This window comes from Chiroxiphia lanceolata, chromosome 14 (assembly GCF_009829145.1).
Source record: "Chiroxiphia lanceolata isolate bChiLan1 chromosome 14, bChiLan1.pri, whole genome shotgun sequence".
NCBI classification, from domain to species: domain Eukaryota; kingdom Metazoa; phylum Chordata; class Aves; order Passeriformes; family Pipridae; genus Chiroxiphia; species Chiroxiphia lanceolata.
In genome coordinates, this window is record NC_045650.1 from 2328158 (window position 1) to 2355651 (window position 27494).

A 27494-nucleotide genomic window follows, 5' to 3' on the forward strand; every position below is an offset into this window, starting at 1 on the left:
TCATTCTCCATTCCCCCCTCATTCCCCCTCACTCCCCATTCTCCCCTCATTCCCCATTCTCCCCTCATTCCCCATTCTCCCCTCATTCCCCATTCTCCCCTCATTCCCCATTCCCCCTCACTCCCTATTCCCCCCTCATTCCCCCTTATTCCCCATTCCCCCCTCACTCACCCTCATTCCCCCCTCACTCCCTATTCCCCCCCTCACTCCTCATTTCCCCCTCACTCCTGATTCCCCCCTCACTCCCATTCCCCCTCGGTCCCATTCTCCCTCACTCCCGTTCCCCCCTCACTCCCATTCCCCCTCACTCCCATTCCCCCGGACCATCCCTCTCTCTCATTCCCCCGGACCATCCCTCTCTCCCGGCCCATTCCCCGTCTCTCCCATTCCCCCGGACCATCCCTCTCTCCCGGCCCATTCCCCCTCACTCCCATTCCCCCGGACCATCCCTCTCTCCCGGCCCATTCCCGGCCGCTCTCCCCTCGCTGCCGCCTCGGGCCGTGCCGCGCACGCGCAGAGCCCCCCCCGCTCCCGCGCGCACAGCGGGGCGGGGGCGGCGCCTCCCGCGGTCCGCGGGCCGGGCTGAGCCGGCGCCGGAGAAAGGCGGCACCGGCACCGACCGACCGAGCGGGCGGGCGGTTGCCCGCCCACGGAGCGCCATCCATCCATCCATCCATCCATCCGTCCGTCCGTCCCCGCATCCCTCCATCCAGCCAGGTACCGTCCGAGGTGTGTGTGTGTGGGGGGGTGCCCGCCGCGCTCGGTTCTACCCCGCTCGGCCGCGCCCGCGCCCCCCGCGGGGGTCACGCCCGCCCAGCGCGCACCCCCCGCCATGGCCACGGCTACGGCAGCCCCCTCGGAGCACCCGCACGGCGCCTCGGGCCGCCCCGCGCCTCACACCGCGCACCCCCCCGGCCCTCAGAGCCCCCTCAGATCCCCTCGCAGCCCGCACCCCCCTCCGGCCATCGCAGCCTCCCCCACCTCCAGCATCCTCCCCCGGCCCCTCCACCCATCACAGCCCCCCACATGCCCCTCACACCCCCTCACAGCCCTCCCACAGCCCCTATGGCCATCACAGCCCCCTCAGAGCCCCCCACAGCCCCTGTGGCCATCACAGCCCCCTCAGAGCCCCCCACAGCCCCTGTGTCCATCACAGCCCCCTCAGAGCCCCCCACAGCCCCTGTGTCCATCACAGCCCCCTCAGAGCCCCCACAGCCCCCCTCAGAGCCCCCACAGCCCCCTCAGAGCCCCCACAGCCCCCTCAGAGCCCCCACAGCCCCCTCAGAGCCCCCACAGCCCCCTCAGAGCCCCCACAGCCCCCTCAGAGCCCCCACAGCCCCTGTGGCCATCACAGCCTGCACTCCCCACAGCCCCCTCAGAGCCCCCTCCTCAGCACCCCCCCCAGTGTTCACCGCAGCCCCCTCCTCAGCCTCCCACGGCCATCACCCCCCAACACACACACACACACATCCCCCCGTGGCCATCACATCCCCCACATCCCCCCGTGGCCATCGCGGCCCCGTCCGAGCCCCCGGGGTGAGCGGGGACCGTTACCCGCCGTGAGACACCCGGATGTCTGCTCGGGAAACTCCGAATTATTGTCTCCCACCCGCTCGCGGCTGCCGCCTTTTTTTTTGCCTTTTTTTTTTTTTTTTTTAAATTCATTTCATTTCTCCCTTCCCTCCTCCCCCCGCTTTATTTCATTACACAATGAAATTAAGTTTTGCAGGTTTATATCTTATCCTTCCCGTGTCCCCGCGGCTTTATTTGAGTGGATTTTACACTTGCTGAATGCTTTTAATCTGCTCTTTCCCCCCCCGCGTTTATGTTGGTTTTTTTTTTTTTTTTGAGCTCCTCACCCTTGCAGGGGAAGAGATTTTTTTGGGTGACCCACCTCCTTGCTACTGTGTTTCGCTTGGACAGTGGAACTCCTAAACTCCCTGCTGGCACATCCTCAGAGTTCCTGAGCTTTGGAATATCTTTGGGAATCACGCTGGTCCCTTATTCCCTGGAAATCACACTGTGCCGGTACCCACAAGGGATCAGGTGGCTTTGTAGGAGTGAGAATCCATACAAGGAGGCTTTTGGAAGCTGGCACACGAGTAGGAATGGGATTGCTTGGTAACTGCACACTTAAATTCCCTTCTCCCGAGGCAAAATGCCCTCGGCAGTGCTGCCGATGGGCTGCGTGTAAACTGTGTTTGCTTTCAGCTCTTCCTCAGTTCTGCTCATGTTTATTATTTATTCAAATGGAAGCTGTAAATCTTCATCAGATCTTCATCTTGCACGTAGAGGACAAAAATAATTAAAAAAAAGAGATGTCAGGTAAAAAAAACCAAACAAAATAAAGCGGTATTTTTTAGGAAATGTACCCAGCTACTGCTGTTACAAGTGACTAAGGAATAGAGAGATGCTGATGTACTATAGGGACATCTATTTTTAACCTTCCTTGCTTTGTGTGACAGTTAATTTGTGTAGTTTCCTCTACCTGCAGCCACTTTGGCCTTAAAAATAAGACAACTTTTCAGGCAGCAGAGGGAAGGACAGGAAGAACATCCCCAGCCACAAAAAAAATCAGGGTTTGATTGCAGTTGTAACACTTGCATCCAGTCTTTTAAACTGTGAATTGGCTGTGTTGTCTCACCCCCTCTTCTCTCAGTCTGTTTGCCTTCCTGCAAAATAGAAGGGATTTCTAATTTTTAAGCCATTTTCCTTGTTCTGTGGACCATTAATTAGGGGGATTTTCAGTGTTAGGGGTTTGCAGTGAAGAGTCAACTTGGAAATTCATGCACCCACTGAAACTAAAAACTCACACGAATCACTAGTAGAGGGGAAAAGCCACTGTGTGCTTATTGTTCTGTGAGTGCTGTAAAACTGCTGTTAAATGCACTTTAGTTTTTTTGGGAAGCAAAAAACCTTGTGCAGTTTAAAGCTACCTGAGTGACAGTGAGCTGCACGCTCTTCCTTTTCTCAGCTGAGGAAAACCAGAGGGATGGCTTCAATTTATGGAACTTAGTGGAATATGTAATCTTATGGTGGGATATCTGGGGTTTTTTTGCTGGGTTTCACTGTGTTTGCACCTCTCTGTTTTCAGCTGTGAGTGGAAAATGTGCCAATAAAGACATTATTTATGCTTATTTTCGTGTGACTGCGGTTCCTGTCGTTGACTGTGGTATAAGGTGATACAAGAAATGTTTTCAAGCTTTTTTTTCTGCTTTTCCAGGATAAACCTGGTATTAAACAAAGGATGTTTTTACCATTTTCCCAACGCTGGCGTTGCCTGACGTCAGCACCTTGTTAATGATGTTTCCTGACTTTGCTCAACCAGTGCTTTTATTATGCATTTTGTTGGTAAACAGATGGAAACCAACCTATTGTGGGGGATTAAATCAGCTTCCTTTTACATGAGCTCACCTGTAACACAACAGGGGCACGTCCTAATTGTATAAAAGTAGGGCTCTGTGGGGTTTGCAATGTTCAAAACCGATGATTTTGACGAAACCGTCGCCTCCTACCCCAGTGTAATTAGCTGATCCTTATAAAAGCCAGACCTTTTGTCGTCTCATTCCGGTTCTGTGGCGCTCTGACACGTTTTCCATGCCTTGCAGTGCCCGTTGGATGATGGTGGTGCCCGGGAACGCCCCGGTGATCCAGCAGGACCACGCTCTGGAGCCCGAGCTCGGGAGAACCCCCCCGGAGCACCCCGCCATGGGCCCTGGCACGGAGCCCGCGCCCGAGGAGGTGGGCCCGGAGCTGGCGGAGGTGAGGAAGCTTCGGGAGCTGGTGAGGAGGCTGGAGCTGGAGAACCAGCACCCCAGAAGCAAGGGCAGCAGGACCGTGCTCGGGCCGGGGGAGATCCGCCCCGTGGCCAACCCCGGCCTGCACGGGCTGGAGCTCAACAACAGCATCAACGCCATCAGCGAGCAGCAGGAGCTGCAGATCATGGCGGGGCTGCACGGCCAGTGGAGCAAAATAAGGCAGGAGGAAGGAGACAACAACTGCTTCCAAAGAGCCCTGGATGCCCAGAGGGAATACAGCTGCACCAGTGCCCCCCAGGAGGAGGTGCCCCCCGAGGACGGCAGGGGCAGGTGTGCCTCCTGTGTGGATACAAGGAACGGCTCCGAGCTGCTGGGGGTCCATCCCTCGGCCAGAATCCACGAGCAGGAGCCCAGGGAAAAGTGTGCAGACCTAGAAAGCCTTTCAAACAACGAGGACCTGGATGAGGTGAAAGTGTTAGAACTTGAGAACTGCACCGAGGAGGAGGATTGCTGGTACGTTTCTCCAGGCCTGGGGGGCAGAGGGAACTTAGGGGGAGTTCCTGGGTTTGGGTGTGCAGTTACTTTTAAGGGTGTGAAGTGCTTTCTATTCATTTTTAGCAAGAAGAATGCAGTTCTCCTTAGTGGCTCTCCTTATCTTTATATCTAGTGTACCAGAACCTCATTTGTAAAAAGTCAGTTTAACTGTAGAGTTTGTCTTCCCCCTTTCTTCCTGACACAGAATCTTCCTTTCCCTCTGAGTTTAATTTTATAGAGCTCATGCAGGTGAATGGGTAACGAAGCTTTTAAACCTTGTACATCAAATACTGCTTTTCAGTAAGAATTTTGTAAATAAGAATCCTTGGACCATGTGGGATTTGTGGCTTTTGCTGGTACCTGAGAAGACAAACCATTTCTCCAGGCTTTGGTGGGGGAGGGAACTTCCACTGCTGTGGGTGGGAGTTCTGTGTTTGGGTGTGCAGTTACTTTTAAGGGTGTGAAGGGATTTCTGCACAGGGCTTTTATTTTTAGCAGTAATAATTCAGTTCTCATTCGTGGCTCTTCTTATTGTTATATCCAGTGTACTAGAACCTCATTTGTAAAAAGTCAGTTTAACTGTAGAGTTTGTCTTCCCCCTTTCTTCCTGACACAGAAGCTTCCTTTCCCTCTGAGTTTAATTTTATGGAGCTCATGCAGATGGATGGGTAACGAAGCTTTTAAACCTTGTACATCAAATACTACCTTTCAGTAAGAATTTTGTAAATAAGAATCCCTGGGCCATGTGGGATTTGTGGTACCTGAGAAGACAAACCCTTTCCCTTTCCTGAAGGCTGTTTCTTTGCAGTGAACCATCTCTTTTGTTCAGAGACATGAACTGAAGCAGATCAATGATGTAATCCTGAGCTGACCCGGCTCTGTGGGACTCTCCCCTCCACCACCAGCCTTGTTTAGAACTTGTCTTATAAATCAGCAAGGGCAAGGGAAATTTAAAGTTTCAGTCTAATCCCAGCTCGTACAATAGCTGTGATTTGGGATTTTACCTTCATTTCCTCATTTTTTTTGTCTTAATTTTCTTAATTTTTAAGACTTTGAAGCCTCAGGGCTCTGCAAATGGGGTTCACATTTGTGTAACCAGATGAATCTGGCAACAGGGACAGCCCTGCTGAATCCAACCCAAACCTTCATTAGCTGTTAAATTGAAGATAAAGTTTGTGTTAATGGAGTGGGGCTCAATGAGGTAATGCCATCAACTCAAGCCTGAATTCAAGGTTCTATTTAAAACAGGATTCTTTTTTTCCTATGCAAGCTTCTTTTTTAAAATCCAGGTACTGGTTCTAACTTGATCCCTGAAACTCTTCAGCATTTCTAAACAACATTTTGAGCAGATTCCTTACAAATAAATAGGGGGAATATATTTAACAAGTTGAATTTGGAAGGCAGGCTTTATTATTTCCATGTTTTATATTCATGCTTATATAGGACAAGAGAGATTCTGAGTCTGGGATTTACCCAGGCAGGGAATTGTTTGCAGTGCCATCAGGAGAGATCCTGTGCCCAGGAGCTCAGTTCTTTAACCTAAACTAATAAATCCTTCTTTCCCAGGTACCTTTCCTTCTACACCTTGCAGGATCTTTGTGGGTTTGTTTCCTGTGTTTCCTTGGAGTAGGGTAACATGTGGAAAAGAGGTGCCTTGAGGAGCTGGATAATGTGATGATACAAAGCACTTGTGCAAGTGCTGTTACCATAAATTACCTTTGATTATTCTGCATCTCTTCCATCTGTTCCCTTTTCCTCTTGTCAGACAAACGGGGTGGAACAAGAAGCTCTTTTTAATGATGACTTCTTGTTCTGAAAGTGGGGAGGGAATAATGAATAATCAGTGTTGTGTGCCTGTGTCTATTGCCAAATACCCCAAATTCTCACCATGAACACATCTCCCATCCAGGTGTTGATGCATTCCCTTAGCAAGAACCAAAAAACTGGGTGGAGGAGAGGGAGGGTTTTTTTTCCAAAAAAAAAAAAAAAAGGCAAACAAACAAAAAAACCCCAACAAAACCCCCTTAATCTGTGGATTTAGGATCAGCTGTAATAAGGTGGCTTTGCTGATTGGGGGAATTTTGTCCTGCCTGGGTGGAAGTTGAGCAGTCAGAGGGAATAGCTGACTTTGCTGTTGTGTTTTTAATATTATACATAAGGAAAAAAACCCTGTAGCTAATGTTGATACATATCATGTGCACTCAGATACTTTCTGATATTTGAAAGTGGCTTTGTTTTTTTCCTGTCACTGAATTGATAAATTGTAGCAAGCCCAGTCCTTTTTGCTGGTGAGCTCTTTAATTTTTAGAGGTGATGTTTTACACCTGAAAGAATACTAAGAATTCATTTTGCATTCTTGTAAAGTCTGGAAGTGTTTCCACTTCAGAACAGGGGTGGAGGAGTGGGAAACTTCCAAAAAGAGACATTTTACATCTCACATCTTCCTCGTTCTAGTTTTGGAAGCAGGTGCCAACTTTAAGGTAATTACTTTAAAGAATTTAAAGATCGCTGGAAGGTAATTTTATTGTGATATTGTGCTTTCACCCTGTGACTTCTTAGTAGGTTGGAAACCTCTAGTGTGGATTTTTGCCACTTGATCTGGATTGGGAACAGCCAAAGCCCTTTCCCTGGGAGATGGATGGAATGCTCAGAGGGCTTCTCTGGGGGTGCAGGTGGAGTCTCAGTTCCTGCCCTGTTTTGGAATTATTTGGTGTGTTTGGCTGGAACTTGCAGCTGTTTGTGTGCAGCTCCAGCACATGTCAGGCTTTGTTTTTAGCAGCTCGTGGCAGTGCCCGAGCTGGTGTGAAACCCGAGGCAGTGCCCCCCACCCACAGCTGTAACTCTGCCCTCACTTGCTTCCTCAGGGCCCTTTCTCAAATAGCTGCTCAAAATTGTAAATATCCTGGAGACCCAATCAGATGGAGCTGGGCTTTCCATGCTGGGCAGTTGGGTGTGATGCTCCCCTCAGGCTCCTCAGCTGCTTTGGGAGGGCTCTTATCCAAACAGGAGGGGACAAAGCAGATGTGGTCGTGTCTGTCCTCCTCAGTGCCTGCCATTCTTGGGTGCTCCCTGCAGTAGGAGTTGTGATTTTCTGTGTGTTTAGTTTGTTGGTTTTTGTGCCCCGTGGGGGTTTAGTTGTTTGGTGTTTTGTTCAGAGAATCACAGAATCTCCTGAGTTTGCAGGGACCCACCAGGATCACCCAGTCCCACTCCTGGCCCTGCACAGACACCCCAACAATCCCCCCTGTCCCTCAGGGTGTTGTCCAAACCCTCCTGGAGCTCTGGCAGCCTTGGGGCTGTGCCCACTGCCCTGGGGAGCCTGGGCAGTGCCAACCACCCTCTGGGGGAAGAACCTTTGCCTGAGATCCACCCTGACCCTGCCCTGACACAGCTCCAGCCCTTCCCTGGGTGCTGTCCCTGGTCCCAGAGCAGAGGTTGGAGCTGCCCCTTTGCTGCCCCTCGTGAGGAAGCTGCAGCCCCCCAGGAGTTCTGCCCTCAGTCTCTGCTCCAGCTGAACAGACCAAGGGATGTTCCTTTCCCTGGTGAGACTTGGGAGAGAGAATTTTGACTGGGAGTTCAGATGAAGTGATTCAAATTCCATCCCCCTCTGGACTATAAAATGTGCTTATTAACGTGTTAAGAGACGAGAGAGAGATCAAGAAATAGCAAAAGTGAAAACCTTAAATTTTTTCAATACTCTTCCCCTTTTTTACTGGATTTTTGCCTCCATCCCCTCTGATGGGATGAGAACCAGACTCTGTCCGTGCCTCACCTTGAACAACTCCACGTTTCCTCCTTGCTGAAGGAACCAGGCCTGTGTTTGTGTCTGCCCTTTGTTGCTCCTGCTGTTGCTTAACAACTTGATCCCAGTGGTGAAGCTGCCTGTGGTTTATGTATGTTCTGCTTCTTTAAAAAAACCACCACCAAACACAGCCCAACAGTCACACAAACCCATCTCACAGAACCCCTTCACACTTCCTTTAAATTCCAGAGCTCCTTTTAGAGGGATGTGTGAAATCTTCAGGGTGTGGATGTGAGTGCACAGGTCTGCTCAGCCCAGTGTGGAGCCTGTTTTTTGTGGGGTGAGGAGGAGAAGGAACCTCTGTCCCTCTGAACCCCTGTGTTGCTGCTACAGCCATGCCTTGCACAGTTTGCATTCCCAAAAACCTCTCACTGACAAGTTGTGCTGCCTTCAGCTCAGTGTTTTGTTGTCTCCTGCTTGAATCCATGTTCAAGTGGGGTGCCCTTGAGTTAGTGTTTGTAGGGAGGAGGAGCATGGTTTGCTCCAAGAATTACTCCTTAGGATTTTCCTGGGAGTTCCCTGGTGTTCCCTGGATTTTCCTGGTGTTTTCAGCCTTGCCCCATGTCCAGTGACCTTCTATATTCATCTTTTAAGGTTTTTAATTCAGCACTGGAGATATAATTGCTGTTGGCTGATAGAAATTCTGGAAAACCTCCACGAAATGAGGATGTGGTTCTGCACAAAATCCAGAAATTACACCAACACATCACCTTGTGCCTCCAGTCTGGGGGAGAACTTGAACTCCCTGGATTTGTACCTTCCCCATGTCCTGTTTCCCTGTGATCTCTCCTTGTGCCAGGACTCTGCTGGGAACTTGGATGAGACTTAAAAGCAGCAATTTGCAGGGTCTTGTTTTCTCAGCCTGCTCATTCTATTCCAGCCTTCTCCAGATGTTTTTAGCATTAAATAACGTCCAGGTGCTTTATCCCAGCGTTTTCCTGGCTCTGGTGTGAGGAGCACGTTTCCTGAGTGATGTGACACACAGAATGTGTGACATCTGCCTCGCTGGGACACCCTCTGGGCTCCTTCCAAACCCTCTGGGAGCATTCCCAGACCCACCTTCCTTGCAGAGTCAGCTGGAAAGGAAAACCTCCCTGCTCCTGTGGCATTGAGGGCAAAGCACGGCCTGAATTCCTGGGGAATTCCTTCTGCTGGCAGAGGCTGTGACTGAGTCCTCAGGGAGGTGCTCGAGGCCTTGTCTCCCTGGACATTTTCCATTGCTGGAAAACGAGGGGTGGGCAGGGGAATTGCTCAGTTGTGGTGCCAGAGAGGTGGAGAAAAGGCTCTGGATGTGCTGACTCAGCTCTGCACTTGTCCCCCGAGGTGCCTTTGGATCCTTGTGGCCACTGTTGGCCAGGTCAGGGCATTAAACTGGTTCAGTCCTTAGAGCTGCTGGGACTGACTGACCAGATCTGGGGGGGTTTGTTCAGCAGGATTAGTCCCTCCATGGACATGAGAAAGTGTCTTTGGGGGGTTTGTTCAGCAGGATTAGTCCCTCCATAGACACAAGAAAGTGTCTTTGGGGTGGTTTTTCAGCAGGATTAGTCCCTCCATGGACACGAGAAAGTGTCTTTGCAGTATCATTTTTTCCCTCCTTTCCAACTTGTCTTTCTTGGGAATGAAGTCTCAAAGCTCGGAATGTTTTTGTGTGGAGTGCTCTCCACAGGCTCCTTCTCCTTTTTTTCCTCTGATGTTTCTCTCACTTCAGGACCTGGACAGTGTTGTCTGGCTGTGCCTTGTCTGTGTTGGTATTTCTGTTCAGCGGGAGTGTTTAGATTGGAGATTAGAACAGCAAAGCACAGTAATAAATCTGAAAGTGAACTCTCTGCAGCCTGATATGGAAAGGAAAGGAAAATAAGTGTGTTACCTGTTTGAAATCTATGCCTTATAGAGGAACTCAGCTGCCTTTTAGTACTTTATGGAGGTGTATCTTCTAAACCTGAATGGTTCTAAACACATTTAGCTGCCTCAGGTCTCTCTCCTTGCACAGTGTGTAACTCTGAAAATCAGAGGAGTGTTTGCCATTTTTGGAACTGCTGCAGCTACTGGTGCCAAGTGCTGTGGAAGATGTATAATAAACCAAAGCTCAAAACTGAGCTTCACTTTATACTCAGTTTAATTTGCTGATGTCCTGGATCTGGAGCTTCCTGCAGCCTGAGTTCTCTTAGGTTTACAGGCTATTCTGTGTGCTGAGGATCTGAAATTCTGAGCCCATCCTGACTTTTGCACTCTAAGAACTGCTCTGATGTGTTATTGGATTGTGAAGGTGCTTTTTTTTCGGTGCCTTGTGAAGCTGAGAAAGTTGTAATATTTCCTACATTCCTGGGGGTCTTTATTTGGAGCAGCAGTTTCAAAATCAAACAATAGCAGCCATGAAATCCTCCTGTGACGTCGATTCCAAAAGAAAAAGAGTATTTCTAGAAGATGCTTTGCTTTCAGCACTTTGGGTTATGGCAGAATAAAGTGCAGAGAGCCTCACAAATTATTTTTGAGTGCCTGCAATCTTAATGGAGCAAAACTCTACAACCACTTGGCTTTTACCAGAGGTGTTTGTTGTAAAATACCTCGTGTGGGGAAAATAAAACACAAACATCAGTCAGCAGAAAATAAAGATATTTTATCTGAAGGTTTCCTCTCAGCAGCTGGAGAAAATCTCACTGGTGTTTCATAATTGATGCAGTAAAACCCCAATACATCAAACTGGGACTATGAAAACAGGGAACCTGATGCCATGAAATCAAACCAGAACTCCTCTGATTTTATCAGATGCCTGTCAGTGCTCTGGAAAAAATTGTGTTACTTGATTGAGTCTGGGGGAAATTGTGAGTGAAAGCATCTCTTGTCAGCTGAAAAATGAGAGTCCTCTGGCAGACAGGGAAAAGGTCCTGGCAATCCCACAAGTGTCCCATCCTCAGCTGGGAGATTCCTGGGAACAGACACGCTCGGAGCCATGGAAGGAGCTGGGAAGAACAAGGACTGCTGAAGTAGAGCAGGATTTTCTCCCTTAACCTAAAAATCTGGGAAGAACAGCGTGACCTGCCCTAAGGAGGCTGTTGACCTCTTTTTTTTTTTTTGTTTGATGGTTTTACTGCTCCTTTTGTGGTCTGAACTGTAAAATAAATCCAGAGGGAAGGAGCACTTTTTGCTTCCCGTGTTTTATTGGATCTGAGTGGTTTGTAATGCTCATTTTTCCGTGAAGAAACGCTGGGGGGGATGTGTGGGGGGGTGATCTTTCCTAAAAAGGTACCTTTGGAGAGTCAGGAATATTTGTGTTCGTGTTTATTTTGGCAGTAGCAAATTAGCTGTTGGGTTTTTTTATTCTTATTTGATTGGGGTTTTGTGTAAAGCTTGGCATGGAACAGCTTCTGTATGAGACAGGAGTGAAGAGGCTGAATCTCTGCTCCCTGAAAAAGGTGGATCTGGCTGTGAAGTCACGAGTGGAGTGTCAGGAAGCAATAAACAGGGAATAATGACCTCCCACAGGTGACAAAGAGTATCTGGAGAGCTGTTGCACACAGAGATGCTCCAGCTGGGAGCCCCACGCTCCTGGGAGTCTCAGACAATTTGCTGCATCAGTAGAGCTTTTAGATGGACTTTTTCCATACTTATCCCTACCTGGATACAGGACAGGAGACAGGGCAGTAGGTCAGCCAGACCTTTGGCTGCCTGTACAGTATTTTAAGTCTCCAGGTTGTGGGTTTGTTCTGTTTTGGCCAGACAGTGCTGTGAGTGAGAGCCCCATGGTGTGTCTGTGTCCTTCAAACACCAGAGCTTTCAGAAGTGGAGGGGAGAATGACTGAAATTTCTGCTGTCTCGTGTTAGTTTTGGTGTGGAAAGGAGTATTTTAGGGGTTGGACATGAAGAGTCTGTCAGAGAGGGAGGAACTGGAGCAGAAAGACTCACCCTACCTCGCTGCAGGAGCATCAAGAGCTGTGGCTGGGAGAGAGGGCAGGAGGCAGCTGCAGCACATGCAGACATTCCTTGGAATCTTAACACCACCCTCATGGTCCTTTTATGCTTAAATATTGGCTTTTGCAGTGCTGAGAGGGAAATGTGGGGACAGCAGTGTGGGATGAGCCTTTGGGAGCTCTGGGAATCCTGCAGTGTGGCTGCAGGGAGTTGGCTGGTGGGTTCTTTGTCACCTCGGAGCAGGTCACAGCAGGGCAGGGAGGGGTGGCAAACCCAGCAGTTGTGGGGGTCCTGAGGGCCTGGAAGAACTGCTGTCTCTCCCAGGAGGCCTGGGGGTGGGAATTCTTGGTGCTGTGCCCAGGGGAGGACCCCAGAGCCAGACTCCATGTCCTCAAATCCCAGAATCCCATTAGGGTTTGGGGTGGGAAGGACCTTAAAGACTGTCTAATTCCAGATCTAGGTCGAGGTCTCACTGCCCTCTGCACCAGTGATGTGCAAGAATTAAACCCACTTTTATTATTTTTATTTAATCTATTAATGAATTTATTCAATTAAAATTTTATTTCACTTATTTAATATTTATTATATTACATTAAAACACTTTTTTATTTACACAGGACTGATTCCCCCCCCCCTTATGACTTTTGAACAGCAAAAAGGGAGCTGCTGTTTGTTGGTGGAGGGGGAGGGTTTACCTTTAAAAAATACAAATGTGGGATATGTAAATAAAATACTGGAGTTGTTTTATAGCAAAGGCTCTTCCAGCCTTTGACCTGTCTCCAGAGAAATGTTGGACTTTGGAAATGCAATAATAATCCTTTGTGAGTAATCCAGGACTCTAAAAGGGTTAAATCTTAGAGGGAAAAAAGGGAGATAACACACAGTCACACTCCCCAGCTGCCTAAAAATTCTGAAACCTTGAAATCTGTGCATGGGCTTTTCCCTGTTCAGTGTCTCAGAGCTGCTGTGAGGAGACAGCTGTGCCAAACAGCTGGAATATCCAGAGGGATTTGACCCAAAAATGCAACAATGAGGCTCCTGGAAGCTCGAGCTGAAGCACCTCCCAGCCTTGTCACCTTTGGCAGGAGGTGGATTTTTGGAAGGGGGGAGTGGAGGGGTGACAGGTGACTGTGTTAATAACACTCCAATATTATTAATAATAATTAATAATAGCAGAGTATTCCAGCCCAGGCTGGAACCTTGTCCTGCAGGGCTGTGAGATCTTTCTGCAAACCCTTGAATTTTCCTGTCGTGGTAGGAAATTGTCTCTTAGTCCGTAACACCCAATTTAAACTCGGAATTCTTTTCATCTGCAAGGTGTATTCTGACAAATCCTACTTGGAATTAAAGAGCTTTTTTTTTTTTTTTTCTCCCCTGTGTCCTTTGAATCCTTTAAAGGCTCTATGTGTCCCCAAGGAAATCTGCAGAGGAGAAAACATCCTCCCCCTTGAAATGGTGCCGGCAGGTGCTGGATAACCCCAGTCCCGAGATCGAGGCAGCCTGCAGGACCCTCATCAACAGGCTGGACCAAGGTAACCCCAGCCTGGCTTTCTTTGCAGTGTGGTCACAATCAAAGCTGCCAAAGGGATCCCTGTGCTTTCAGGCTCTGGGATTTTTAAAGTTTTTGAATATTGAAACATTTTGAATGGGAGAAAGAACAAAAAATGTGTAAAGGAAAAATAAGGCTGCGGGGGAGAGGGGGAGGGAATGCCAGGAAATTGGGATTGCAGCTTTTTTCCTTAGGAGAAGTCCTAATGTTGTTGGGTGTTTCTAATGGTTCCCTCCCCCCTTTTCTCCCCCTTTTTCTCCCCCCCTTTTTCTCCCCCCCCTTTTTCTCCCCCCCCCTTTTTCTCCCCCCCCTTTTTCTCCCCCCCTTTTTTCTCCCCCCCCTTTTTCTCCCCCCCCCTTTTTCTCCCCCCCCTTTTTGTCCCCCCCCTTTTTCTCCCCCCCCTTTTTGTCCCCCCCCTTTTTGTCCCCCCCCTTTTTGTCCCCCCCCTTTTTGTCCCCCCCCTTTTTATCCCCCCCCCATTTCTCCCCCCCCCATTTCTCCCCCCCCCATTTCTCCCCCCCATTTCTCCCCCCCCATTTCTCCCCCCCCATTTCTCCCCCCCCATTTCTCCCCCCCCCATTTCTCCCCCCCCCATTTCTCCCCCCCCCATTTCTTCCCCTTTTTTTTCCCCATTTTTTCCTCCCATTTTTTTCCCCCATTTTTTCCCCCATTTTTTTTCTCCCCTTTTTTTCCCCCATCTTTTTCCTCCCCTTTTCCTCCCCTTTTCCTCCCCTTTTCCTCCCCTTTTCCTCCCCTTTTCCTCCCCTTTTCCTCCCCTTTTCCTCCCCTTTTCCTCCCCTTTTCCTCCCCTTTTCCTCCCCTTTCCTCCCCTTTTCCTCCCCTTTTCCTCCCCTTTTCCTCCCCTTTTCCTCCCCTTTTCCTCCCCTTTTCCTCCCCTTTTCCTCCCCTTTTCCTCCCCTTTTCCTCCCCTTTTCCTCCCCTTTTCCTCCCCTTTTCCTCCCCTTTTCCTCCCCTTTTCCTCCCCTTTTCCTCCCCTTTTCCCTCCTTTCCCCCACCCTTTCCTCCTTTTCTCTCACCAGCAGTTAAGGGTAAAATAGTTGCCTGCTGCTCCAAGCTCACAATACTGAAATATTCAACTTGAAGAGATTGTATCACTTGCAAACCAAGTTTGTCTTCCAGTTTTATCAGCCCCTAAAAACACTTCCTGGTGGTTTGGGCTGTGTCACTTAATCCTGAGGGGAAATCCAGACTCCCCGTGCCTGGAGTGGAAACATGGAGTGTTGTGTTGAGTGGTGACATCCCATCATCCCCCTCAGCCTTTGGGATCCTCCCTTTGTGGGTTTGCTTTTCCAGAGCCTGGGAGGATCCATCCCATATTGACCTTTCCCTGGTGGAAGAGCTGTTAAAACTGCTGCAGGGTTTTCTTTAGGACAAAAATGAGTTCATTCTGTTCCTCCCTCTGAACTGCATCAGTGGGATGCAGCTGCTGGACATCCTTTGTCCTTCCCAGTGGGGGTAAAAGGGGCTGAAATCCTGAGAGCCAAGGCCACTGAGGGCTTGGAAAGGTTTATTTGGAAGTTTGGGGCTGTTCTTAACTGCTGGAAACACAACTCCCAGTTTGTTGTCCGGGGCTTTGATCGTGGATTTGTCTCTGTGGGAATGCAGGAATTCTGATTTCCCTTGAACCACTCATTTGACCTCAGGGATTTCAAGTCTCAGGTTTGGGGGTTTGGGTTGGTTTTTGTCCTGCTAACAGTGGCTGGCACTGTTTGTGCTCAGGCTTCTTCTGAGTTTAACCTTGACATTCCTGAGTGTACTTTGAGAACAAACTTCATTTGCTTTTATAAACCATCTGCACTTCAAAATTTGAATGAAAATCCATTTAACCACCTCTCTGCTTTCTGTCTGAAACCTTCCAGGCTTTAGTTGTGCTTTATTACTCTTTGTAACTAAAATCCTTTGACCTACGTGGTAGAAATCAAAAAGAAAATGTATTTATGTGGTGAATCTTCATTATTTTCTTAGCTGATATTCTCAGAACGGGGAGAGCTGAGTGCTGTGGGCAGTTCAGCAGCTCCTTGGATATATCCAGATCACAGTCTCCACATTTGTAATACACAAATAAATCCACAGATACATCCACATCATTTTCTTGAGTAGTGTAGCTGCTCTTTCCACCTCCACTAAGTATGGATGCACTAACTTTTACTCCCAGGCTTCTTTTGCTTGTATCATGACCATGTGAGTGTGTGTGCTGAATAAATTTAACTCCAGCAGTTGGTTTTCCACATTAATTTGCTCTCTAATCCAAAGGCATAGTTTTGGTAGTTCAGTGCTGCCTCGATTCCATCCTTACAGCTTCAGAGCAATAAAGTTCCAGGAGTTCTTTAAAGGGAAGCTGGGGAGTAGAACTGGGAAATATTGATGGAAACAGTCATTTGGGAAGCCCAGCACTGGAATTTGCTCAAACATGTGGCTCTTTTAAAGCCAAGTTTGTCAGGAATTATTCTTGGAATTCTTCAGAAGGGACATCATGTCACTGACACATCTTATTTGAATCCCCCTCCCTGTGACAGCATTAAATCTTATTTGCTACCTCCAGATCTTGTTTCTTTATCTTGCTCTGTGTTTCATAAACAGTTGGATAACCTTTTATGGCTTTTTTGTATTTTTCCTTCTAGCCAGTAGATGGAAAAACCTGTATTGCAGCCCCCTGGCATCTCCCAACTTGAATTCTGAGCCAGGCTCCTGTAGCAATGCACTAAACTCTCCTGGGCACCTCAAATCGACTAACAAAGCACTACTAACCTGTGGCAGCTCAGGTATGGCATGGCATAGAGCATGGGCTCTTTAAAATGCAAGGAGGAGCAGGGAAAAGTTGCCAAAAGATGCCCCTCCACCCGTGGGGGTTTGCTCCTTTTGTTTTCTCACTGCCCCGGGTCGTGTCCCTTCCGTGGGAGAAAAGCTCCTTGAGAAAAGCTCCTTGCATTTTAAACGTCTTGGAGTTGGTTCTTCTTTGGGATTTTAGAACTTTCTCTCTCTGCATTTTTAAATTGGACTAATTTTTAAGGGTCTTGGAGCAGTTGGGGCAAAGGAAACGTTTCTTTTGAACAATGTTCTGGTCTGTAGGTGTTACCTTTTTATAAAGTTACTCAGGTTCGGTTTTCTGGTGGGAGACTTTGGGGGCAGTTTCTTTTGGAAATACTGTTTTAATGCAGGTCACAGGCAGTTGTAAAAGGTAAAAGTCTCTAGGGTAAAACTTTCAGCTAAAAACAAACTTAAGAAAAGCTTTCCTTCAGCCTTCCATGTGTTTGGAGGAAGATTTCCTGCCTTAGAGGCAGCTCGGCCACGACTCCTCTTGGCAGGTGGGTTTGGAGGTGTGAGAATGAAGCTCCTCCAGACTGGGGGCCACAGACCCTCTTCCAGGAGCTTCATTTATTATCCTTGGTGCAGTTGCTGCTGTTTCCTGGCACAGCTGCTTTGCCTCTTGGCTTTGTTATCAAAGGAGCCTTCCCTGTTTGGTTGGTCGGTGTGGAAATTGCTAAATCCTGCTTTGCACGCTGGAAAACAAGAAAGCACATTTGACAGTCTCTTGCCTTGGAACTCGATGTGAAATGAACCTTTTTTTTACCTTCTTAAAAAGCAGAAAGGGTTGCCTGGGGGGTGTTTTCACAGGTGCAGGTTTGCTTTGGGGATGTGCTGTAAACAGAAAGGAACACTTATCTCTGTTTTCCAAACAAAAGGACGCACAGAGGGCTGACTTTTTGCAGGCTGAACTCTGCAGGGAAACGCCTCTGAGCTGATTTCTTGGGTTTAAGATGAGGTTGATGGGCAACCTGAGCAACCTTTTCACACAGAAAAAAAAACCCAAAAAACAAAAGTGTCTGTGCAGCTTCTGGGCTGTTCACCCTGGAAATGTGCTGTGGAAAAGCAGGGACAGGCCAGGAGATAATGAGAGTTCATCTCTCAGGTGACCTGGGCAGGTGTGAAATGAGTTTCAAGTTCACCCTCCACCCGACCCACTCGGATCTGATTTTATTGCTAAGAAAAACACTCCAATGGGAAATGTTTAACAGTAATTTCCCTTAAAAACTAAACAAAACCCTTTGACAAAATCCAGATGGGGTCCCTCTGCTGAAAACCGTAGTCAGTTCAGCTTTACTGGTGAGGTTTTAGCCCTTCCTTGGCTGTTTTTAGCCAGACCTGTGGTTTGAAATGCAACAACAGAACTAAACACGTGGAGTTGAATTGGGAACTTTGCCTTTTATAAAGCTGATATTAAAAATCTGGCTGGATTAAAAATCCCAGCAGGAAACCTGAGCTGGCTCCTTGGGTCACATCCTAAGGGATGGCTGGATTTCAGCTGCTTCCACTGGCTTTTCCTGACCCCAGGGAGACAGAAATGGGATTCTGTGGTGGAATGTCTGGACTCTGAGTGTGTGTTTGTGCCACACACGCTCCCAGATGGACCCTGAAGTTCCCAAAGTCACCCTTTTACAGCTGGAAAAAGTGTCACTGAAAAGCTGGGAAGCTTGAAAAACCCTAACCCCAAACTATTCTTAACCCTCTAAAAATGGAAAAACTTGAAAAATGGAAAAGCTGGACAAACTTGATGCCTTTCAAACAAGGAATTTGAGGTTAATTGAGCTAATTATTCCGTGCCCATGGAAGAGGTTTATTTTATACCTGGACTTACACCTGTGTTTTCCATGTCAGCAGTTACTGCTCACCCAAACTGGCTGAAGGAGTAATATTTGGAACCTGCTGCTTTGTCCTGGAATTGCCCCCAGCTGGAAAGGGCTGCTCAGGGATGGGCTTCAGAGGTTTTGCTGAGAAATGGTTTATTTTACCATCATTGAGCATTAGGGGGGGGGGCACTGCCTGTGAGTCTGAGCATGTGGCAGGAAAACTGGGAACTAAAGGAAAAGCCAGTGGTAAATGACATACACTGGGAGCCTGATTTATTCCTGATTTATCTCTACTTACTGATTTGATTTCAATGATTATTTCAGTCCCTGCTTGAGCAGGATTTACTTCTTAAGCTGAAAAAGGTGTAAAGAACTCTGAGGCTCTTGCTTTAGCTGATCTTGGGCAGATTGTGTTTTAACTTTGCTTCTTGTGGGTCTCAACCTATAAAGTACTAATTGCAACTTTGTCTTGGAGTTAATTGAGTTAATTAATGATGTCCTCTCTTCTAAAATAGCTCTGTAAGTTATATGGTCTGTACTCACAGCCCTCCCACAGCTGAAGGACCAGTACCCCAAAGCTCAGAGCTTGTTCTCTCCTCATTTCAACAGCAAATAGCAGAACTCTTATGCCAAGGAAAAGACTGACTTGCTTGATTTAAAAGTACCAAGAGGTAAAAATTTGCACTTAGGGATGATTGTGATGATATTTTTATTATTATCATCAGCCTTCAAAAGGAAGAACTTCCCTGGTGGGAAGATCCTCCCGGTTTGGTTTTTATGAGCAAGCCATGTCCTTCCCTGTAAGAGAGACTTTGGTTTGTGAGGAGAGGAAAAAAAAAATGAATAAACCTCAGGAAATGGAAGGATGAGATTTAGGGTAAGCTTTACTTTGCAAAAGCAGAGGGCAGAGCTGATGATTGAGGTTCTGTCCTCTGACCCTTTTATTCCTGGGATCGTTTTGCTCCTCCGACCGCTCACCGACACCCCGGTCAGCACTTTGGGTCACTTTGCTGCTTGATTTCTAGATCAACAGCTGCCCTTTTCTCAAGATAAGCACCAGTATTACTGATATTTGAAATATATTTCTAAGCTCAAAATCCCCACTGGGGATCCCTTTGCCACCTTCTGGGCAGAATTCCACAGTTTTTCCCCGCGCTCCTGAAAACCGCAGGTTAATAACGGTTGTGTCCTCAAGTGATTCCCAACTCCCACCTTATTTCTCACAGCCATCCCCCAACTTCCCAAGGGCACTGGTTGATTCCTGGGATGGATGCTGTGCTGTCTGGGGGGGTTGTCTGACTGCCTGTGTGTTCTCTGTGTCCCCCCCAGGTTACCTGAGCATGCACTCGGCGCTGAGCTCCCAGTCCTCGGTGGACAGCGAGCTGAGCACCTCGGACGACTCCATCTCCATGGGCTACAAACTGCAGGACCTCACCGATGTCCAGGTCATGGCACGCCTTCAGGAAGAGAGTAGGTGGCCCCCACCTCCTTTGTGTTACAGCTGGGCAGCTCCAGATGGACTCCAAGTCTTCTCCTCTTCTCCTTTTCCCCAACAAAAAAATAACGGGGGTGATTTTTTCCCAGGGGCTTCCTGGAAAAATCTCCACACCCAAGCTGCTGACGTGGCAGTGGTACAACATCCTCCTCAAGGGTTATCCAAAGTATTATCCAAACCCCCTCTCTGTCAATATGTGGATGGCCTTTGATGTTACAAATGCTCCATCCCAGGTTGGCTCTGAAGTCCAGCTGAGGTTCCAGGAAGGACTGGGTGGTGGCAGTGGCAGTTGTCCCCTCCTTTGGGCAAACACAGGTGCTGGGACTGCTCTGGGGCACTGACCCAGCTGTGAAATGACCCAGCTGTGAAAAAATAACCCAGCAAAACGTTCTGCATGTCAAGATTTGATTTCCTGAGCAACCTGAAATCAGAAGCTCTGCAGGGCTGAGCTTTACAAGCTCTTTATTTCACTTAATATACAAGTGGGTTTTCACTGCTGTGGTGAGTTAAACCAGGAGTTCAGGGGTGCTAAAACTGAAAGAGCTGAATTTGCAATTGAAGTTTTGCTCTGGTGAAGTACTCAGAGGCAGCTCTGCAAATTGAACTTGTTTGTGTCCCAGAGTGGGGGGATTTCAGGGCCCCAAAATCATTAAATCCCTGGGGAAGTTTCTGTTGACTTCTGGAATTTGGCTGAGGTCCTAATTGAAGAGCAAGGTGGAAAAAGGGCTTGGAGCTGTGTTTCTGTGCAAGTGAATCATTAATTTGATTTACAGGAAATAGAGAATGAAGTTCTCTGTCTTTCTTTAGGAGAACATTGACTTTTAGTACTGTGCCTTTATAAATTAAAAAAAAATTACTGTGACCTAGGAATTGGGATATGAGACCAAAAAGGACAAAGGACAAAAGACAAAAGATCTTGTCATCACTTTTTTGCAGCTGAGGAAAAGTTGTATTCAAGTGAATAAAGCAAATAACAACCTTTTCCTTTCTAAACTTGACCATTCTTTTATGCTTTGCAATCACTTTAAAAAAAGCACCAAGGAAATCCTGTCACATTCCAAAGTTTCCCGTGAAATAGAAAATATCTTCATCCTTGGAATGATGGGAGCTTTTCATATTTTCAGTGTGAAGGGAGAAGAGTTGAGGAACACCTGCTTTTTGTTAAAGTTGCTTGTGTTTTGTCTTGAATAAAGGCATAAATTCTAAATAACCCAGATGTCAGTGCAAAACAGGGATGTTTTCATTGGAGCAGACCTTCAGATCTTTGTTTCCACCTGTTGAAGTGCTGGTGGGTGTATAATTAATTGAACTAAAACACTCACCCTGTGAATTAGGCCCCTGTTCCTGGTTACCCTAGTGGAGCTTGGTGGCAATGTGTGGTCCACAATCTCAGTTATTTCTGTGTGGGAATAAGGAGCAGTTGAGGTCCATTGGATGTTAATTCTTGGCTGGAACGAAACAGGACTGATGTGGGTGACACTGATCCAGTTTAAGGAGTCCATGAGCCCTGAGTGTCTCCATAAGGACAGTTGTTAACTTGACCCTCCTCCCAAGGTGAAATGAATCACTGGCACAGAATATTCCAAGTTGGAAGGGACCCACAGGGATCATGGAGTCCAACCCTCAGCCCTGCACAGGCCCATCCCCAGAGTCACCCCCTGTGCCCCAGAGGATCATCCAAACCCTCCTGGAGCTCTGGCAGCCTTGGGGCTGTGCCCACTGCCCTGGGGAGCCTGGGCAGTGCCCAACCAGCCTCTGGGGGAAGAACCTTTGCCTGAGACCCAACCTGACCCTGCCCTGACACAGCTCCAGCCATTCCCTGGGTGCTGTCCCTGGTCCCCCCAGAGCAGAGCTCAGTCCCTGCCCCTCCTCTGCCCCTGCCCAGGCAGTTGGAACTGCAGTGAGGTCTCCCCTCAGTCTCCGCTTTTCCAGGCTTCCAGTGTCCTTTTCCTCAGCAAGTGCTGGATGCTCCAAACACAGTCTTAGTCCAGGAAATATGCACTGATAGCAACGTTCTCCCTGCCATCAATGTGACCTTGAAATAGTGTAGTTTAATAAAATGTTATGGTGCTGAACGAGATCTGCTTTATTCCAACAGCCAGCCTGACTTGGAGTGAGTTTTGTGCCAGGGAAGAGGCTTTTCCTGACAGGTTGGACTCTCTTAGAGCTCTTCCTGGGTAAACAGGCCTCCACCCAAGTCTCTCAGGATGCAAGGAGTGAGATTTCCCTTGAATTCCTTGGAGTTCAGAAGGACAAGGGGCGTGTTGGCAAAGGAAAACTTAGGTTGTGTCATTCCCAAAACATCCACACGTGGCCTAAGCAGAACCAAATAAAATGTTATGGTGCTGAACGAGATCTACTTTATTCCAACAGCCAGCCTGACTTGGAGTGAGTTTTGTGCCAGGAATGAGGCTTTTCCTGACAGACCAGGTGCCCTCAGGCTCCTCCTATGGCTTCCCCTCAAAGCCCTTCCCCACCTTCACAGAATCAACGAGGCTGGAAAAGACCTCTGCGATCGTCAAGTCCAACCTTTGACCCAACCCCACCTTGACCTTTGGGTGCTCCGTAAGAGCTTCGTGTCCTCGTGTTGCAGCTGGGTAAGGAACATCTCCTTGAACGTGTGATGACCATGTCCCCCTGTGTCCCCGTGTCCCCAGGCCTCCGGCAGGACTGTGCCTCCAGCTCCGCCTCCGTGTCCCGGCGCAGCTCCAGCGCGTCCCTGCACTCCCTGCGCCGCGGCACCTACAGCGACCAGGAGTTCGACACCTACAGCCTGGAGGACGAGGACGACTACGACTGTTCCCTGTCCTTCCGCAGCGCCCACAGATACTCCCCGTCCCCGCTGAGCTCCCCCCGCTGCCAGTCCCCCTCCTCCAGCGTGGATTACGGAAGGTCCTCCGCGTCCCGGCTCCGCGCCCCGCGCAGGGCGGGCAACGGCCCCATGCAGGACCGGCTCAAGTACGCCAACAGCGAAGGTGAGCTTGTCACACCAGCCCCTGGAGCTCATGGGGACACACGTGTGTCCCCACACAGCTGGGGCAGAGCTGCTCGGCAGGAAGGGACACCCACAGCCAAGGTGAGCTCCTTGGATGAGCCCCTGGAGCTCGTGGTGACACACGTGTCCCCACACAGCTGGGGCAGAGCTGCTCGGCAGGAAGGGACACCAAGAGTGAAGGTGAACTCCTTGGGTGAGTCCCTGGAGCTCGTGGGGACACACGTGTCCCCACACAACTGAGGCAGAGCTGCTCAGCAGGAAGGGGCACCACCAGCCAAGGTGAGCTCCTTGGATGAGCCCCTGGAGCTCGTGGTGACACACGTGTCCCCACACAGCTGGGGCAGAGCTGCTCGGCAGGAAGGGACACCAAGAGTGAAGGTGAGCTCCTTGGGTGAGCCCCTGGAGCTCGTGGGGACACACGTGTCCCACACAGCTGGGGCAGAGTGGCTGGAGGGCTGCTCAGCAGGAAGGGACATGGGAATGCTGGTTGGCAGCTGGCTGGATGTGAGGCAGTGTGTGCCCAGGTGGGCAAGGCCAGTGCCAGCTTGGCCTCTATCAAGAATAGTGTGGCAGCAGGACTAGGGCAGGGATTGTCCCTGTGTTGGGCACTGGTGAGGCCACACCTTGAGTCCTGTCTTCAGTGGGCCCCCTCACTACAAAAAGGACTTTGAGGTGCTGGAGTTTGTCCAGAGAAGGGAATGGAGCTGGAGAAAGGTCTGGAGCACAGGTCTGATGAGGAGCAGCTGAGGGAGCTGGGGGAGCTCGGTCTGGAGAGGAGGAGGCTCAGGAGGGACCTTCTCACTCTCTATGACTCCCTGACAGGAGGGTGGAGCCGGGGGAGGTCAGGCTCTTGTGCCATGTCCCAAGTGAAAGGACAAGAGGAAAGAGCCTCAAGTTGCACCAGGGGAGGTTCAAATTAGGTATTAGAAGTAATTATTTCACTGTCAGAGGGGTCAGGCCTTGGAGTGAGTTGTCCAGGGAGGCAGTGGAGTCACCATCTCTGGGAGTGTTCAGGAGGTGTCTGGATGTGGCACTTGGGGACACGGCTTAGGGGTGATTGTGGTCAACCTCAATGACCGCATGATTTCCAAATTTGATGACCTGGAAGCTGAGGACTAGGTACAAGACTCCTCTACTTCTGAGCGCGTTTTTCAAGAGCCAGCCTAAACCACGGTGACCTCCCTGGGTGGCAGCAGCAGCAAACAGGCTGTGCTTTGCTTGCAGAGGAGCTGAGGCACAGCATGCCCAACCTGGCCAGGAGCAGCCTGCGCGCGCTCGACTCCGTGAGGAGCAGTCGGAGCCTGGAGTCCGACCTGCAGGTGCCCAGCAGCCGAATTCCCAGGACTCAGCAGCGGTCAGCAGGTCAGTGCCACATCTCCCACATCCACTTTAGTGCCCTTTTCCCTCTTGAACCCACCTGAAGTGTTTTTCCTGCTGTGTTCCCCGGGCAGGTCTGACTCCCAGCAAGCTCAGGTATTCCTCGGGTGCCGGGCAGTGCCCGCTGACGGTGCGACAGCCCGGGAAGGCCGGCTCGGGCACCAACTCCCTGCTGGCCACCAGGCAGGCGGTGAAACCCTGCGGCTACACAGCTCCCGGCTCTGCAGTCAGGAAGCCACAGGCCCCTTCGCTTCACACGGGCTCTCCCAGCACCAGTTGCACTTCCAGAACCACCACCATGGTCACCGCGGCCAAAAATTCCGCCCTGAAGGCACGGCCGGCCGGCGGAGGGATCGCGGGGCCCAAGGGAAAGGCGACGCCGCCGTCCAGGAGGTGAGGGGCAGCTTCAAACCTCGTGGATTCCAGCGCCTGCCTTTAGTTCACAGATTAGGAAAACTTCTTTATAAACCATGGGATGGGTTGGGTTGGGCTGGAAGTAGCCAAGAGCAAACCTTCCTGAAAGAAAAACTCACTCGGGAGATACCAGGTGGGCCTGGCATGGAAAGGCTCCAAATGAGGAGGGAAGGGAGGAAAAGGCTGTGTCCCTCAGCCCCTCAGAAAACACCACGGATCCAAAGAGCCCCTCAGCAGGGCCAGGAGGGGTTGGCAGCTCTCAGGGATGGAGCACAAAGGTGAGTCAAGAGCCACAGACTCCCAGACTGGTTTGGGTTGGAAGGGACATTAAAGCCCTTCCAGCCCATGGCAGGGGCACCTCCCACTAGCCCAGGTTGCTCCAAGCCCTGTCCAGCCTGGCCTTGGACACTTCCAGGGATTCAGGGGCAGCCACAGCTTCTCTGGGCAACCTGTGCCAGGGCCTCCCCACCCTCACAGGGAAGAATTCCTTAAGTCACTTCCATCTCCATTTCTGAAGTGGGATGTGGGTATGGAGCTGGATCTGAGCTACTGAATACCTTGAGATGGAATCATAAAATCACAGAATTGTTAAGGTTGGGAAAGACCTTTAAGATCATCAAGGTCAACCCATCCCCAGCACCTTGTTCACCACTAAACCCTGTCCTCAAGTGCCACATCCACACGTTTTTTGAGCACTTCCAGGGGTGGGGACTCCACCACTGAGAGTCCACCCTGGGAAGTCTGTTTCAGTGTAGGATTGTGGCTGGGGACCCTGAAAGACAGGAAAGGGCTCAGCTTGGAAGATTCTTGGCCAGTGAATCAAGAAGCAAAGGGTCCCAGTCCCTTAAATACCTCTGCCATTAAATTTTGTGTGAACTGCCAGGCTGGGACTCATCACTTGGTGAGAGATGCCCCCTTTTACCACATAATCTATAAGCAAACCTGTCAATATCAAATCCATTTTAAAAAATAAATGCTTTTTTTAAACGGGGGTGGTTGCCAAGAAAATGAAGAAGCTCAAACTGATTTGTGTTAAAAATGGAGATGAACGTTCTGGCACATATTTGGTGCATACTTTTATTTTTGGGAAGGGGAAAAACCCTTCCAAAGGGCTTTTAGGGAAATCTTCCCAGCTGACCTACTTTGGTGCCTCTGAAACTTTGCCTCTGGTAAAATACATGTGGTGGTTTTTTGATTTCCTTAGTCTTTAGCCAGGTCTGTAGGTTGTCCAAAGCCTAATCAGGTTTTAGAAGGGTTTGAAAAGTCAGACAAATGGACAAGGCTTGATTTAAACATGATTTATACCACAGGGTGAAAGCAGAGCACGTAGAGTGGTGGCCAAAACCTTACAATTTTTGTTCTTGTTGTTATTTTTTGCAGCTACAATTGTACAGCAGAGTTTCATGATTGAGGGAAATTAGGTAGATTCAGACTTATTATTATGATATGGCTGATATCAGACTAATAAGCAAACAGGGTTGCTTGTTTTATGTCCTTGCAGCCTTAAATTGAAATATGTCTACTTTCTTTAAACACACATAAAAAAGAGAGCTTTTAATCTCATAATTTGTAGCAGCAGTCTGCAAACCTGATTATTTTTCATGTGTTCAGCTTTATTTGCAGGGAAAACTTCTTTCTCTTGGGCTCAGTGATGGGATAACCCCCCAGTGAAAGGTGTTGGTAACTTGGCAGGATCACTGTCAGTCACTGAATTCCCCTAAACTGCCTGGAATTGGTGCTGCTGGTGCCCAGGCTGTGCCAGCAGCAGTTCCCCCGGGGCAGGGAGATGCTGATGGTGGTAAATCCTCCAACCTGTGGCCATCACAGCTCACTGGGGCTTTGCTTGAGGTGCTTTTTTGTCCCAACCCAGGTTCCTTCAGTCGGCACAGACCCCCCCGGCCCCCGAGGACGACTCCTGGAAGGATGGGTGCTACTGACCCCGACACCTCCGTGGAGCAGAGCCCCAGCTGGCTGGGCATCACCTCCCTGGGCAAGGAGCCTCCAGCCCCCTCTCCCTGCAGACTCATGTACATATTCCTCAGATTCCTGGGAAGCAGCTCCACCTGCTGCTCTGCCAAGAGCCCGACCTCGCCGCGGCGGGACCGGCGACGGCTTCGACCCACCCCGAGTCTTCCCAGGAAGACTGCAAATGGCCTTATTTCATCTGCCCCCCTGCCTGCAGCCCTTGGGAAGGTCTGTCACCCCCAAGCTGGGCTGTGACCCTGCTCCTGAGGGGGCTGGGAAGGCTGGGAGGGTCCTCTCTGTGCCGGGAAGCAGCTCTGAGCTGGTGCTGTGGTGGGGTGGCAGAGCTCGGGGAGACTAGAAATAGTGACATAGGTGTTAGAATTAAGACTTTTTAAATCCAACCTGATGTGCTCTAATATTTGTCTGAAACTCAACTGGTTTTTTTTTTTTTTTTTTTTTTTTTTTTGGTTGGTTGTTGGTTTTTTTTTTTTACTTCTGTATAGAATGTATTTCTGCTACTTTTTATGGTTTGGTCTAGAGCTGCAGCAGGTTTTTATAACTGTAGAACACTTCAAACTGTTGTATGCAGGTGTCAGCACAGGCCACGAGTGAAGGAGCAGTACACAATATTTGTGTGGGGTGTGAACAGGCAGGGACAGGGGATGCCAGTTCAAAACTGCTGGTTCCCAGCACCACCTTACCTCAGCTGAGAGGAGGTTACCACCAGGTAAGAGCAAACTTTTAAAAAAAAATAACCCTCCCTGACAGCTTTGGCTTGAAGTGTTTGATCTCTCAGCTGGTTCCCAACTGCCCTGACTTTTGTAGAAGTTTTTTACTGTCTCTAAGGATTCTGTTCCAGTGTCCTTTTCCTCAGCAAGTGCTGGATGCTCCAAACACAGTCTTAGTCCAGGAAATATGCACTGATAGCAACGTTCTCCCTGCCATCAATGTGACCTTGAAATAGTGTAGTTTAATAAAATGTTATGGTGCTGAACGAGATCTGCTTTATTCCAACGGCCAGCCTGACTTGGAGTGAGTTTTGTGCCA

The 27494-nt window shown here is 49.2% G+C and overlaps 1 protein-coding gene across 6 annotated transcripts; it reads left to right on the forward strand.

Moving 5' to 3' along the window:
• Window positions 1-574: 574 nt before the first annotated feature.
• Window positions 575-27441, forward strand: LOC116793727 (SLAIN motif-containing protein-like). Of its 6 annotated transcripts, XR_004359575.1 has the most exons (10): window positions 1565-2121; window positions 3609-4271; window positions 13402-13535; window positions 16195-16335; window positions 19531-19671; window positions 22354-22671; window positions 23916-24053; window positions 24143-24461; window positions 26353-26675; window positions 27037-27441. XR_004359575.1 is itself a non-coding variant. In XM_032701771.1 (9 exons), the coding sequence occupies exons 2-9, from the start codon at window positions 3619-3621 to the stop codon at window positions 26417-26419; spliced, it is 1911 nt and encodes a 636-aa protein (XP_032557662.1). In that variant the 5' UTR covers window positions 575-729; window positions 3609-3618; the 3' UTR covers window positions 26420-27441. The 6 variants fall into 6 exon arrangements, 5 of the variants coding, with proteins under 5 accessions (XP_032557662.1, XP_032557664.1, XP_032557660.1 ...); XM_032701771.1 differs by lacking the exon at window positions 1565-2121 and adding an exon at window positions 575-729 and having other exon boundaries at window positions 26353-27441; XM_032701773.1 differs by lacking the exon at window positions 1565-2121 and adding an exon at window positions 575-717 and having other exon boundaries at window positions 26353-27441.
• Window positions 27442-27494: the final 53 nt, after the last annotated feature.